The sequence below is a fragment of the Amblyomma mixtum genome, chromosome 10, assembly GCF_055824585.1.
Source record: "Amblyomma mixtum isolate Tamu chromosome 10, ASM5582458v1, whole genome shotgun sequence".
NCBI classification, from domain to species: Eukaryota; Metazoa; Arthropoda; class Arachnida; order Ixodida; family Ixodidae; genus Amblyomma; species Amblyomma mixtum.
The window spans coordinates 12,118,215-12,132,987 of NC_143021.1; the positions used below are offsets into that span (position 1 = coordinate 12,118,215).

At 47.3% G+C, this 14,773-nt stretch overlaps 1 protein-coding gene across 2 annotated transcripts in view; it reads left to right on the forward strand.

Annotated features, from left to right (window-relative positions):
* The window catches only part of LOC149325144 (glutamate receptor ionotropic, kainate 2-like), a 144,439-nt gene that overhangs the window by 94,530 nt on the left and 35,136 nt on the right, over window positions 1-14,773 (forward strand). For both annotated transcript variants that reach the window (XM_089563136.1, XM_089563137.1), the window contains 4 exons: window positions 1,086-1,250; window positions 3,779-3,934; window positions 10,321-10,425; window positions 13,648-13,791. In XM_089563136.1, coding sequence (XP_089419262.1) covers window positions 1,086-1,250; window positions 3,779-3,934; window positions 10,321-10,425; window positions 13,648-13,791 — 570 coding nt within the window. The remainder of the gene's footprint in view (window positions 1-1,085; window positions 1,251-3,778; window positions 3,935-10,320; window positions 10,426-13,647; window positions 13,792-14,773) is intronic.

Here is a 14,773-nt window from a genome sequence, read left to right on the forward strand (position 1 = left end):
GCTGCAGCACAAACCATACATCTTCTGCAATGCGTAGCAGTACTGCATGAATTATCCCTCGCTCTGCAGCCTTTTGTCGCCAACTTAATTCTCCTAACACCCCATACGTACGAGCGTGAGCGCCTCTCGGCAGATGCCGCTGGCCTGTCGGAAATAGGACAGGCGCTAGGTGTACATTCTCAGCTGCTCAACACCAAAGGTAGAATAGCGCGGTAAGACCGTCCAATTCTGCGGGTTTTCGCCCCACAAGTGGGCACATGAGTGCTCTTTTGCGTTTATTTGATTTACAAGATTTTGACGGCCTTAAACTCAGGCGTTGAGCCTTAGTGTTCTTGTAAATTCACCTGGTTACTGAATTTTGACATTCCTGTCTATAAAAGAATATTTATCTTCCAACGTTTGCTGTGTCTGCTTGTCGGCGAGCATTGCAGTTTCATCAAACTGCCTTCTAGGTTAATTTTTTCCTCCTCTCCCTGAAGCAACCATTGGTTTTCTTCTATCTCTTTTAGTTCCCGAGTTGAACGCGTGTGACACGCTTTGTTAACGGACGACAGTATGAGCCATTAAAGGCTTTCTCCTTAATACACGGATACATTAAGGAAGCAGGAATGCACACGAGAGCCTAGTTCTTCTGCCTTATTGTATCCGTGTCTTCTAGCATGTGCCCTTGCCTTTACTTTAGGGTGCCTCACATGGTGGCCAACCAATTAGTGCAAGCAAGCCCGCCGCGGTGGCTCAGTGGTTATGGCGCTCGGCTGCTGGCCCGAAAGACGCGGGTTCGATTCCGGCCACGGCGGCCAAATTTCGATGGAGGCGAAATTCTTGAGTCCCGTGTTCTGTGCGTTGTCAGTGCACGTTAAAGAATTCCAGGTGGTCGAAATTTCCGGAGCCCTTCACTACGGCGTCACTCATAGCCTGAGTTGTTTCGGGACCAATTAAACCCCAATAAACCAACCAAACCAATTAGTGCAAGCATGCGCTTCAGCCTGTTCACCTCTGCATGTGGAGTGTTCGCATGAATTTCGCCGCAAGTAGCCTGTGCTTGCAGAGGGTTTGCTACACGCACGACTTCTGGCCATCCGCAGGACGCGCACGTTCCGGGCAGCCGGGCGGCCCTTCGGCAGCAGGTGGGCGAGGCCCGCGTGTACAGCTTCCGCATGCTGGAGCTGGAGGACGACGACTTCATCCTGCTGGGACGCCGGCTGGTGCGCTACCACCCGGAGCTCGCCGCGGGAGGCCGCGAGAAGCAGGTAACCCCCTGTGAAAGGACTTCGCACTATGCGCAGTTCACTGAAGGCGTCTCACCTAGTTCGCCCGTCGACGTGACAGAACTCGCGCCACGCACTTCTGTGTGTTGTGCAGTGGTCCTGGTTCGTTGTTGTTGTTGCGACTGAGAGAAGGATGAAAAGGAAAGTGCGCGGGCCGGCCGACTGGCTCAAGCCGAGCCACCTCCGCTGCCACGTGCAGATAGAAGAGAGTGAAAAGATAAGAGGAAAGAGTGAAAGAGAGAGTAAAGACGCGTCGCAACAGCCGCGTCCGCCGGAGCGGACGCTGGCTGCAAAAACAGATAAGCGGCCGTTGAAATGCAGGAAGTAGTGTAAGCTGCCGGCACCTGTGCAAGTTCTGACATGATATGAGCTTTATTTGCAGCAGCATTTTTTGCTTTTCTATCGAAGTTCTTCCTTATCCATTTCGTTCAGGTTGTTTCATCAGCAACGCAAAGGCTTATATGCCCGTGCAAAAAAATCGCAGGACGGTTATACAGGTGTGTAACACTAGTGTTTGAGCGTTAGCTGTCTTGTCGCCGGAAATAATTGTTTGCAGACATGTTCTGTTTTCTTTTCTCCCAAAGTCAGACAGCCGGATGTAAATCCGGAATTTCCCAGGGCGGCACTTATACTTGGTAGTGGGTTTCGAACCAAACAGCTTCCATAGCCGAGGCGGACGCCCAAGCCACTGGGCCACCCGTCGACTCCTCTCTTTCTTTTTCCATTCCCTCTACATTTTCCATCCTGTCTTCTACAGTGGAGGTTCTCCTCTCAACTTTGCCGCCTGTCAACATAGGCAGGTGGCGCTGTGGACGCCGACGACGACGACGCGAAAAACAGAGGAACGAGCTAATAGGCACCGAACCGTGTTACCGTAACCGGAGAATCGGGAGCTCGCCCGCCGCCGGTGAGCACGCGCTGATTGGTCCCGATGACGCAGGCGCGCCCGCAGCTGCCGGGTACCTGGCGCCATCTGGTACCGTCAAGGCGAGTTGCGCATGCGCACTGACTGCGCGCGGGCTCCCGGTACTCCAGTAACGGTAATACGGTACACGGCGTGCTAGAGGTCTCATAAGAGCTCTAAATGACACCCCAGGAGCATTCATAGAATTTTCCGCGTTGTTTGTCCCGCGGCCTTCGATGTCATCGGAGCATTGAAGTTCACTTTTAGGGCTTTAGCTTAGCTCTTATTACTATGAATGCTCCTGCAGTGTCATTTACTGGGGCTAGATGAGTTGTGATGCCAAACAAGGCGTTACCTGAACGTGCGATTACGCGACAACAGTTAAGCCGGCTCGTAAGCAAGCTACCCAGGTGACCCCCAAGCATCGTTCAAATGCTCTCGTACATAAGTGTTATGCAGCTTAGGCTGAAGTAGGGGAGAAAAGTGAGAACTTTCGGACACGTTTACTATGTACCATAGGAAGACAAGTGTGTAACCACATTATCACTCTGAACGGATGAGTTCAAATATCTGAAAGGAAGTTGTTTTAGGTTTTCCTTCTGATTTGTTCTGCCGTTTTCATGCTTTTCCATGTCGCGCGTAAAAATTTTACCTACCGTTGAAGTTAAATTTAAATATCAGCTTATCCAGCACTGTTTTTAGAAGCAGGAGAAGGGCGAGGGGTTGGCAAGAAAGCCAACGAAGTCATTGGCTTGACGGGAACCATGTTCCTGTTACAGAGAGCCCAGTCAAGGTCATATATCCTGGAGTTATAACCCTATATCGGTGAAATTGGCCCTCAATTCCAGCTCAGGGAACTGATGCATAGAAAAGATTGTGTTGCCAAGTCGTGCTTCTGAACTGCCCTCGTAAAGTCATGTTTCCACATCATCATTAACAACTTAACAGCGCAGCTCAAGAGGTTACGAAAAGCAGGCTACCCTCAAAACGCATTGGCGAGAATCTGTCTAAACAGGTGAAAACAATACAATCCCTGTTCAGTAGGGAACGAAGCAGAAGTATTGAAAACATATTCGCAGCAGTCCTAATTCCACATGTTCATCGGCTCTTACATGGTTTCAAGAGCTTAGCAGAGCAGTATCAGGCGAATCTGGAGAAAGTGAAGCAGCATCAACATATGAAGCATCCATCTCATACCTGTAGACAATAAATGAGTACAGTCCATCTATAAATGAGTACAGTACATCTGAGTGCCCCCGCCGCAGTGGCTCAGTGGTTACGGCGCTCGGCTGCTTGCCCGAAAGAAGCGGGTTCGACCCCGGCCGCGGCGCCTGAATTTCGATGGAAGCGAAATTCTAGAGGCCCGTGTACTGTGCGGTATCTGTGCACGTTAAAGAACCCCAGGTGGTTGAAATTTTCGGAGCCCTTCACTATGGCGTCCCATAGCCTGAGTCGCTTTGGGACGTTAAACCCCATTAAACCAATAAACCAATCTAAGTGCCCATTATTGTATTCTTTGTGACGCGGTTGTGGCGACAATACATTGTTGCTATTGCTTATGGGCCGACGCAAGGAAGTAACGTTCTGCTTCCTTGCCTGACTGCAGACGCAGCTGGCGCTGGTACACGACGCGGTGCACGTGCTGGCGGCGGCGCTGCACAACATCTCGGTGACCGGGGGCAGCCTGGAGCTCAACGCGGTCGACTGCGACAACGCCACCTACCTCCAGGACGGCAAGCACCTGCTGGATGCCCTCAAGAGCGTCAGTATGCCTCTCCCGGCCCTGCTTGCCCTACGCGGCCGTAATTTCAAAAAGATTGGGCCACCTTAGAGACCACTCACCTTCAGGTTTTGAGCAAATAGGTTTTTCGTTACAGCATTACAGTGATGTAAAAAACCAGTTAAACTCGATTTCTACGAGAAAAATGCGCCATTGTGATGTAATTCAGCGGGATACGTTGTTGGGCGAGTTGGTTCATGACGAAGGGAAGGTAAGTGCGCAAAAAGGAGGATCACGAGAGAAGAGACAGGACGGGACGAGTGCAAACTTCAACTGATGTTTATTGGATATTGAGGCAGGCTTACATATAAATATTTTCTTCCTTTTTTTCCTGAGGTGTATTGTATGAGTGCGAAAAATGATATTTACACTAGAAAAAGAAAAACTAGCGTGCACATTGAACCTGCTTTACGGAGGTCTATAAAATTACTTCTTATTTCTGAAGCTCATCATCATCATCATTTATTGAACCCTTAAAGATCCCGTCTGGGACATTACATAAAAGGGGGGGGGGAGATAGGGGTGTGAAGCGGTCGTACAAAGGCATGTAACATAAAAAAAGCATGACAAAAAATAACAAGAATAACAAGTCTGACGTGAAATTAGCGTCAGGTAATTCAAATGGTACAGAAAATATATGGCAAAACAGTAGTATATAAAATTAAACATTGAAATGTACGGAAATTGAATAAGTGGGAAGGGGGGGTGTCGCAATGACACAAGCAGTTCAAATTGCAGGCAGAGCATCGCGAGGGAAGTAGCTATAGTTGGTTCAAGTGGTCTGTTATTAGCTGCCTAAATCTAAGCTCTCTCTCGAGACAGCGCATTACTTCAGAGTGATTACGACAAATACCTGGTAAATTTAGTGGAACATCCTATAGGCATTGTTTGGCCAAGTGTCATCCAATGCTATACACCATGGTGCAGGGATGCGGAGGAAAGAACGCATTTCAAAGGCAGGGACCACTGCAAGAGCGAACAACCGATTTATTCCAGAAAGCGATGGGAACACGAGTGCCTTTTGAAGGTTGCTTGGAAGCAAAACGAGCGTCTATGGCTGAGAAAATTCGATTAAAAAAAAACCAGAACATCTTTTCCAGGCATTCCATTCAGATCCGAAACGTCACAACCGAGATTTTGCGGTTGCTTGAAGAGAGCGGCGCCAAAGCATGCAACCACAGACGAAGAAAGGAGAAGACACAAGCGCTGGATATGAAATGATTTTTATTCTAGTAAGGTACACTTTAAACAAGGCGAGGAACAGAGGTGAAGAAGAGAAGAAGGAACAACCGTGAAAGATAACAGCAAGCCCAAGCAAGCAACAAGATATAAGAAGTCAAACGTTAGCTGCTTCTAAAGAGTCGACCTCTGCTGCAAAGAGTGATAATAAGGGTGTGATAATGCATGTGTCGCCATATCTCTTAATATAGTATGCTTCCAGGCTAACCGGCGCAGTCTTGTCGGCACTCTTACCTAGTATCCTAGTCTAAGCCAAACAATCTTTCACGATTTTTTTATTCTTTTTTATTTACATAATACTGCAGACCTCATGTGGTCCAAGCAGGAAGGGCAGATAAGGCATAATTACAAACGCCATAAGTTATTACATAGGCAAAAGGTTTACACATGACACAAATGAGGAAATACACAATTAAAAGGAAATACATTACACATCAATCTGCACACAAGAATTCATTTCTAAGATTATTTTCAAAATTATCACTGGATACAATCTGTTCGGCCAGTGCATTCCAATCGTTTATTGTGCGCGGAAAGTAAGAGTATTTAAACGAGTTTGTTTTTGCAAAATATGGTGTTAGGGCATGGGAATGTTGGTGACGGGTTTTTCGTGTAGTCGAAGGTGTAACATAAGGTGAAGAAGAAATTCCAAACTTTCCCTGGATGAGTGAGTGAAGAACCATTAATCGAGCAGTTTTCCGTCTGATATGAAGAGGTTTAATTTCGTTGGAGGCCATTAAAGCAGATGGGGAATCTGTTCTCTTGAATTTATTGTAAACGAAGCGCACAGCCCGCCTTTGTACGTTTTCTATTTTTGCTATATCTTTTTTGGTGTACGGATCCCATACTATAGCCGCATACACAAGCTTGGGCCGAATAAGTGAGTTATATGCTAATAGCTTAACGTGACTGGGTGCTCCTTTGAGCTTGTGTTTCAAAAATCCAAGTTTTTTTAACGCAGATGAACAGATGTAATCAATATGGTTGCTCCAGTTAAGCTGTGAATTTATTAAAACGCCTAAATATTTGTATTTTTCTACTTCCCAGATAGTAGTGCCGCAAGCAGAGTAACTAAAGTGGATAGGTTGTTTCTTTCGTGTCATGCGCAAAACCATAGTCTTATCAGAATTGAAGACCATTCCTGATCTGTCACACCAGGCGACAATTTCGCGGAAAGCATCATTCAATAATATCTGCTACAATTGGGGTGTACAGCATGCAGTCATCGGCAAATAAACCAATTTTAACATTTCTATCAACGGAACACGGCGTCTCTCATAGCCTCAGTCGCTTTGGGACGTTAAACCCCATAAAGCAACCAACCATCAACGGAACACACACCGTCGTTTACATGGACTAAAAATAACAGTGGACCTAGTACACTTCCTTGGGGCACGCCAGATGTCACTGGAAGTAACGTGGAAGAGATGCCACAAATATCCACAAACTGTGTTCGATTTTGTAGGTAGGAAGCAATCCAGTTTACTAAGGTCAAGGGCACGCCTATTAATTTCAGTTTTTCAAGAAGTTTATTATGGGGAACTTTATCAAACGCTTTGCTGAAGTCTAAAAAAATTACGTCCAGTTGTCCAGATTTATCTAATACGGAATTAAAGTTATTGATAGCAGTAACCAACTGCGTGACAGTTGAAAAACCTTTCCTGAAGCCGTGTTGAAATGGAGACAAGCATCCTTTAGAGTTTAATATTTCAAGTATGTGGTTAGCGATAATGTGTTCGATTAGTTTGCAACAGGTACTCGTCAAAGAAATCGGACGGTAATTGCCTAAACACGCGCGGTCCCCCTTTTTATGCACAGGCACAACTCTGGCTGTTAGCCAGTCGGGGGGCAATGAAAAAGACGATAAGGATAAACAGAAAATTTTTGTTAAGAAATGAGCTAATGATTCAGCATAACGGCGTAAGAAGGCGTTTGGTATGTTGTCTGGACCATGTGAACTTTTAGTATCTAACCTGAGTAGGGATTCAACAACGCCTTCGTAGGATACAGTGATTGATTCTTCAGGCGGAAGGGCAAATACACTTTCTTTAGAAAACACAGAATGAAAGTAGGCATTGAAATGCGTCGCAATCGATTGAGGACACGTAATCACGTTGTTATGCACAGTGATTGTTCGTTCTCCTCCTCTCCACCTCGGCCCGCCGCGGTGGCTCAGTGGTTACGGTGCTCGGCTGCTGACCCGAAAGACGCGGGTTCGATCCCAGCCGCGGCGGCCGAATTTCGATGGAGGCGAAATTCTAGAGGCCCGTGTGCTGTGCGATGTCAGTGCACGTTAAAGAACCCCAGGTGGTCGAAATTTCCGGAGCCCTCCGCTACGGCGTCCCTCATAGCCTGAGTTGCTTTGGGACGTTAAACCTCACTAAACCACTTAACTAATCGTCTTCACCTCGGTTTCTCGCCTTATTTAACGTGTGCCTTCCTTGAATAAAAATCAGTTGTTAGTCAGCGCTTGTGTCTTCTCCTTCCTTCATCTGTGGTTGCATGCTTTGGATCTGCTCCTTTTCTTAGGTTCAAGATGCACCAACTAGCCCAAAAAGAAGTTTTATTGTTCTGTTGCTTGAAAGAGCAGGTATATTTACCTTAGCACTGTCCACCTTGCGCCTAATTTCTCGATACCCTATCGTACTAGTGCGTCGCTGTGCAGTAGAAGCCCCGGGAGCGAGGAGGAGGCGACACCTCCGACTTGGCAGGTTGGCTCGTTAGTGTGCGCCGACAGCACACGGATGCCGTCGCTTTGAGGTCCTAGGTTCTACTCCATTGCGAACAAATTGTGCGACGGCGCATAGCGCTTGGTCACTTTTTCAAAGCCATGGTGCGTTAAAGGGATCGATACAGAGTCACATTAATGTGACAGCATTTAGCTTGTAGCCCCATAATAAATTTCCGACTTCCCTGTCAACAGCACGTCATCAACAACACGACGTGACCATCAGTAGACCAATAATAGTGCACCGCCAAATTTGAAAATATAAGAACCCCCAAAATTTGTGAGTTGGCCCAGCAAAATTCTAAAGGATGCCCGAAATTCATAACAAAGCCCACAACAGAATATGAATTAAGGTACTTCATATTAGTAAAATTCCGTACAATTCTCTCGATGCTCATCATGGCTTCTTACGCTGATTTAGCACAACACAACTTGTCGAGTTAATGCATGACATAGCATGACATGCATAACCAGCTTATCGCCTGGTAAAATATTTAAAATAGACCCGATATTCACAGATTTTTTCAAGTATTTTCATACTGCGCTTCATTCAAAACTGCTGTCCAAACTAAATGCCATTCTTAAAGCTCCTCATTTGGTAAACTGGGTAACTAGTGTTTTCTTTCACCGTTCCCAATTCGTAAGCTTTAACTCGGTCAATTCTTTGGTAGTAGATGTGTCATCAGGCGTCCCTCAACGGTCGGTTTTTGGCCCTCCCCTTTTCTCACTACATATTTAGGATTCACCGCGCGAGATTTCACCTAAAATCCGAATATTTGTAGAAGACAGCGTGTTGTATCTCATAATTTCATCTCCCCTTGATCATCTTCGTCTTAATCAATCTTTCATAAAATTTTCCACATGGTGTGAAACATGGAAAATCATTAACTTCCGTAAGACTGTTGTTCTGTCCTTCACTAATTAAACTTGCCTGTACTTTTTTAGGTAAGAATTTAATCATAACTCTCTTCAACGCGTTTCTGAATCCAAATATATTGGCCCCACTTTTACCACTAATCTGTCCTGGTCGAAGCACATTGATTCCATTGCAACTAAAGCTCTAGAAAAAAATAGGCTCTTTGCGTCATACGCTGGCTAATTCATCGTGCGGCGCTAAATTACTATTATATAGAACAATTATCCGCCCTATATTTGACTAGGCTAGTATCATCTGGAATCCTTTTCAAGCAGTACGAAATAGGGTTGAGGCAGTCCAATGGAAGGCCATTAGGCGGATCTACAGCCGATATGACTAACGGTTCTCGCCGTTGTCAGCCATGTCTTCACTTAACCTAACCTCTTTCGCTGAACAGCGTTAAGTCAACTCTTAAAAATTTTTGCATGGCATTATGCATTCGGCTTTTTGTTGCTGTATCTTTTTATGTTGCTGCATCATTCTCCACTCCTGCTATAGCCCCGTTGGGGCTAGAGTATGTGAAAATAAATAAATAATAAAACAGAAGGTACTCGAAAATTTTGGAAGGTCATCAGTCATGCATAACATATAAGTGCAACAGAACCTGTTTGAACCGGAGTTTTAGCCAAAATATTACAAGAACAACATCAGATACTCACTGCAGGCACCATAGGAGACAACCTAAAGGCATTTTCTTCTTTCGAGAATCAGTTTAAGAAGGCCGTCAAGTTTCTGTTAGAGCGCAGGTCAAGCGCGCAGTACTGGAGTGGAGAGGGAGAGTAGGGGAGAGGGCGGGAGGACAAGAGAAGGGCCATTCTTCTGGACTGCCACAGGAAGCAGGACAGTTGCAACAGGTGCCCCGCCGTGGTGGTTAATTGGTTACGGCGCTCGGCAGCTGACCTGAAAGACGCGGGTTCGATCCCGGCCGCGGCGACCGAATTTCGATGGAGGCGAAATTCTAGAGGCTTGTGTACTGTACTGTGCGATGTCAGTGCACGTTAAAGAACCCCAGGTGGTCGAAATTTCCGGAGCCCTCCACTACAGCATCTCTCATAGCCTGAGTCGCTTTGGGGACGTTAAACCCCAATAAACCAATAAGCCAGTTGAGTTGAGTTGTTGTATGCTATAGGTGGAATTAGCCTTGCTTATTCTGCCGGCAATTACTCCAGCGTGGCGTTACTTATATGTTAATAATGCCCTAAAACCGGTCAGATCTGCCCCGCTATGCACACAGTCGATTATAATAGAACATAGGCCACTCCCACAGTCACCATCTATGCACACAACCAGTTGCAACAGGAGGTGTTAGAAAGGCATTCAGAAAATGAAGAACCGGGGAGGCGTAATTAGGGTGTTTGTAGGAACTTACGACGTGTACGTGTTTGAGTAACGTGAGAAGCGAGTGGGATGAACGTTGGGATGAAATTTGGAGTTGTTGATAGTGTTTCCTAATAGCGCGTTTGTATGCCGACGTCTCGTCCGCAGGCGAGCTACGACGGATTCACGGGAGAGGTGAACTTTGACGAAGACGGCGACCGCGAGCTGGACGACCTGCAACTGTACGAGTGGCACCGGGGCCGCAGCGAGAAGGTGAGCAGCTTGCGACCTCCGCTGGAGGCTTTATGCAGGGTATAAAGGCGATAATTGGGCCTCAGCATCGCAGAAGGTGTTTGCGCACTCCCCTTGTAGAAATGAGGGGCCCAAAAAATTGTGCCTCTCAAATTAGGGTAGGCGGATCCCTTCCGGCCCGCGGAGAGGTGTTCAGCGTCCGCGAGGCTTTCGCACTCCCTCGCTCGTCTCTTTCCTACGCCCTCGGAAAAGGCAGCGATAGTGGACACATTGAAAAATAAGACAGTTTTTTTTTCGCCAAAACGCGGGTTTGTTTTATGTTTCTCATCACATCTACCGCCTAATAGGCTCTAAACATGCCCCGCCTTCCTTGCGGCCGTGGGTCCAACAGAGAGAAAACGAAAATAAAATTACGGTAATAACACTGGTCTATAATTGCTAACGTCATTTTCGGAAGCACTTTTATACAAAACAACCAATTTTAAGGCGAAAGCCTTTCTTGGCTCATGACTGGTGTGGAGGGAAGTTGTAGACAATAGCTGTCTTCAAAAGCTTCCGCACTTGTATGGTAACTTAATTCCAGGTTCCAGGTTGGAATCGAACCCGGGCCGCCAGCGTGCAAGACGGGGGTACTGACACTCTGCCACGACACTTTTTTTTTGAAGTACAGTCACCCTGTGTCAGGATATTGTGGGCGGCTTGATGGTTGCTTGGTGCCGTAATTATAATTAATCGGGCCAACCTGCCCACCTCTGCACTCTCCGTAAGTTCAGAGGGGGAGGAGCGACAAACTTCTCCACCCCGCGTGCAAAAGATGAGGATCGACTGTTCACCGGCGATGGGGGCCACGCCGCCTGATTAGCCGTTGACCGGAGGCATGAGGCGTAGGCAAGTTTCCTTAGACAGCCCTTTTACTTGGGCAACCGTTAAGAACAAAAAGTTACAACACAAAGCTCAACAAAGTAGCGTGAATACACAAGCACGACGCGAATAAAAACAGAATCAGAACACAAACAACTATTAACAAGAAAAGGAGAACGTAGGGCTGAGAACTATACAACGTTACAAGCACAAAACAATACTATACAAAAGGTTACGACGAGAAAGAGTGACAGGACAAAGAAAAGAGTAAAGCGAGTGGTGAGAAATGGTGGCTTAGCTGCGTAGTGGCAAGGTCCGGTCGCAGGGAGCGTCGGGCTGCGGAGGCGTGCGGGGCTGATGGGGGGTTGCGGATACGGGCGAACTTGGGCCACGCATCTTCCATGCGCCTTCGGGGCCGCCGTCGCGACAATTTATTTATTGCCAGAATTAAAAAAAAAACAAGTAATTTCTGATTATTTACATCAGAACCCCGTACACCGGCTGCATGTCTACACAGACATCCCCGTGAACCCGATGAGTGGTCACCCGCGTACGAGCCGCCGCAATAAGGGTTGTCCCATCTCACAAGCTTCATCAGCGGGTGGAGAACTTACTGCTCTTTGCGTCGGCATTGAGTATATAAACCACGACAGCCCACAGCAGTGGTCTATTTCACTGACTCAAAAGCAGCCCTCCAATGCTGGCAAGCTGCTTTTCGCCGTGGATCCCATGAACTACTTACTGGTCGTGGATATCTCACTTGGCCATCAGCAACGGACACTAGGACACAGCGGTATCGCTGGTAATCACCGCGCGAACTGCCCACCACGACGACGATTTTGTTTCGATCCTAATTTCGAGACTGAACTCTGTATCGGACATTTGCGTGGAGGATTCGGACATTTGCGCGGGAGATCGCGCTCGCCGCGAGGAAATAATTTTTAATCCAACATCTACAATCCCAAGGCCCTCACCTGAAGCTTAGATTTCCACCGGGCCTACCACGTCGTTAAGAAACTTGGCTGGGCCACCTCTGGCTTGGTGTCGCATGCAACAAGCACCACTAATTTTTTATCGGTATGACTGACGACCCTGCATGTGCTATCTGCAGGTACGACGAGACGATAGCAGTAATTCTTTGTGTATACCCTGCATGCAGTGCCGAAAAGCCGTCTCTATGCCGCTCGCTTGAGCGTCTTGATCCCCACCCACTGTCAGAGGTAAAGATTCTCGGACAGTGACCGCGGTGATCATCGGCGGTGAAAGCCTGCTAAGTACTCCTTTCTTTCTTGATAGCGTTGGGCATGCATGATAGGCTACGACTTTGCCGCATGGTTCTTTCTTAAGATCTTCTTTTTCCTGTAACTCCCTTTTGTCCTCAGCATTTATATCCCTCTTCACCAAGGGCGAGGTAACAAAGCATTTCTTCTCCCGGTTCGCCTCATCGTCTGCCTTCCCTTCTCCTACTGCTGATAGAGCGTACTTCTGCGCTCTTTGATTGCCAGAAAAAAATTCTCTGTACGTTAAAGGTGCATTGAATAGGAATATGAACTCGTCTTTTTGCCGTGGGAACTCGATCTACACGTTCCCAGCATTCTTAGAAACTTCGATTTATTGCCCTGTGTGGCCGATTTCTCTAATTAAATCGGAATAACGTCCGGCTCCAGCCTTTCTTTTTTTGAATTCTCCCCGTACGGTGGGCGGAGTCAACCAACGCGGGGAGTGCCTTTCACCCAGTCCCGTGGCGGCTTGCCGCTCTGCCATCGGCGGAGTAATACGTAGTAATCCGTAGTAGCAAATAGACCGCGCGTATTTTTATTTCTGCGGGCTTATTTTGCGGCTATATTATCTGCGAATGAAACTATTTATTCACGGAAACGTAAAAAGAAAATAAAGCGAAAGCAAAGCCTCCACGGAGCTGGCTCCACGCGTTGGTCGACTCCGCCCACCGTACGGGGAGAATTAAAAGAAAAAGGTGGGAGCCGGATGTTAATCCCATTTAATTAGGGAAATCGACCACACAGGGCAATAAGTCGAAGTTTCTAAGAATGCTCGGAACGTGTAGATTGAGTTCCCGTGGCAAAAAGACGAGTTCAGATTCCTCTTCAGTGCACCTTTAAGAACACATAGATTAAATCGCTGCGGTACCCCTGTGACGTACCTTAAAGCTCGGGAACATGTCTGACGCAATAAGAAAATAACTAATGCAGAAAGCAGAATCAACTGCCAGGGTGTGAAGGAGATTTTTCGAGCTGGAATAAGGTCGGAAATAAATAGGTTCATAATTTAAACTCAATCATCTTCTTAATGTATGTTGTGCTTCTTTATGAAGCCGTGGCTCAGGGAGCCAGCGTGTGCCCAGACATTGCTCGCACCGTGCAGGTGGCGACGTGGAGCGCCGAGAAGGGCCTGGACTTCGTGCACGACCCGTACGATGACGACGGGGTGCCCGGAGGGGAAGGAATCGACGACTCCATCGACGAGAACTCCCTCGAGAACAGGACGATAGTTATCACCACCATCCTGGTAAGGCCATGCTGGTCAGGGCCCGCTCGAGTGTTCGCGACGTCGCTGTACTATTATTGCGAAATACTACGCTCATGAGCGGCCTTTCGCCTAGCGGCGGCCGGTAGCCACGTTTGACCTTTAGAATGACCTCTGACGTCATACCAGAGTGAGAGATGGGCTACCAAGTCGAGTCGTCGCGCAGCGGCGGCCGGTAGCCACGCCTGACATTTAGAATGACCTATGACGTCATGCCATGCCTAGTGACGTCATAGAGCGACGTTGTACCGGGGTGAGAGGTGGGCTACCAAGTCGAGTCGTCGCGCAGCGGCGGCCGGTAGCCACGCGTGACCTGTAGACGCGGCGCACTGCGTTCCTTCAGCTGGAGGCGCTGCGCTTTTGCTTTCGCAACCTACCAGGCTTAACCAAAGCTAAGCCCCCGCCAATTTTTTGGGTGACTATCAGTTGGCGGGGTGAAGGGGCAAGTTATGTGCTAAAGAAGGCCGCTTTGAGGTTAGTGACGATGTTTGATTATGTAGCATCCGCTTTTAATTTTTGAACCAGTAATGCCGTCTAGTTTTTTCAATGCACACATACTTAGATGCGTGAAAATCGGCAGCAGCGGTGCTTTTCAGAAAGGGTAGGATAGGGCCATAGCGTATACTGGGGCGACCCAGTTTTGAGAGTTCGAGGCCCCAGGTAGACGGTGATCAGAAGCAAGGAGGGCGAGGTTAGAGTCAGGATGGAAGGACTGAATAAAATTAATTTATGAGCAAGATTTCTCTTTGAGTCTTTATATATGTTAGCAGTAACCCCTTTCCAATGAGATTTTTAAGTGCGCAAAAGTCTTGTTTTATTTTGTTGTTGTTTTGTTTCATGACGAAACTATATCCCTTGGGTGCCATATAGCTATCCGCATTCGAACGCAGCAGATTTTTTCGCTGCTGCATATTATTTCCCCTTACTAACGCCTACGTTGTACGAGCTCCTAAGGAGCGGCGAT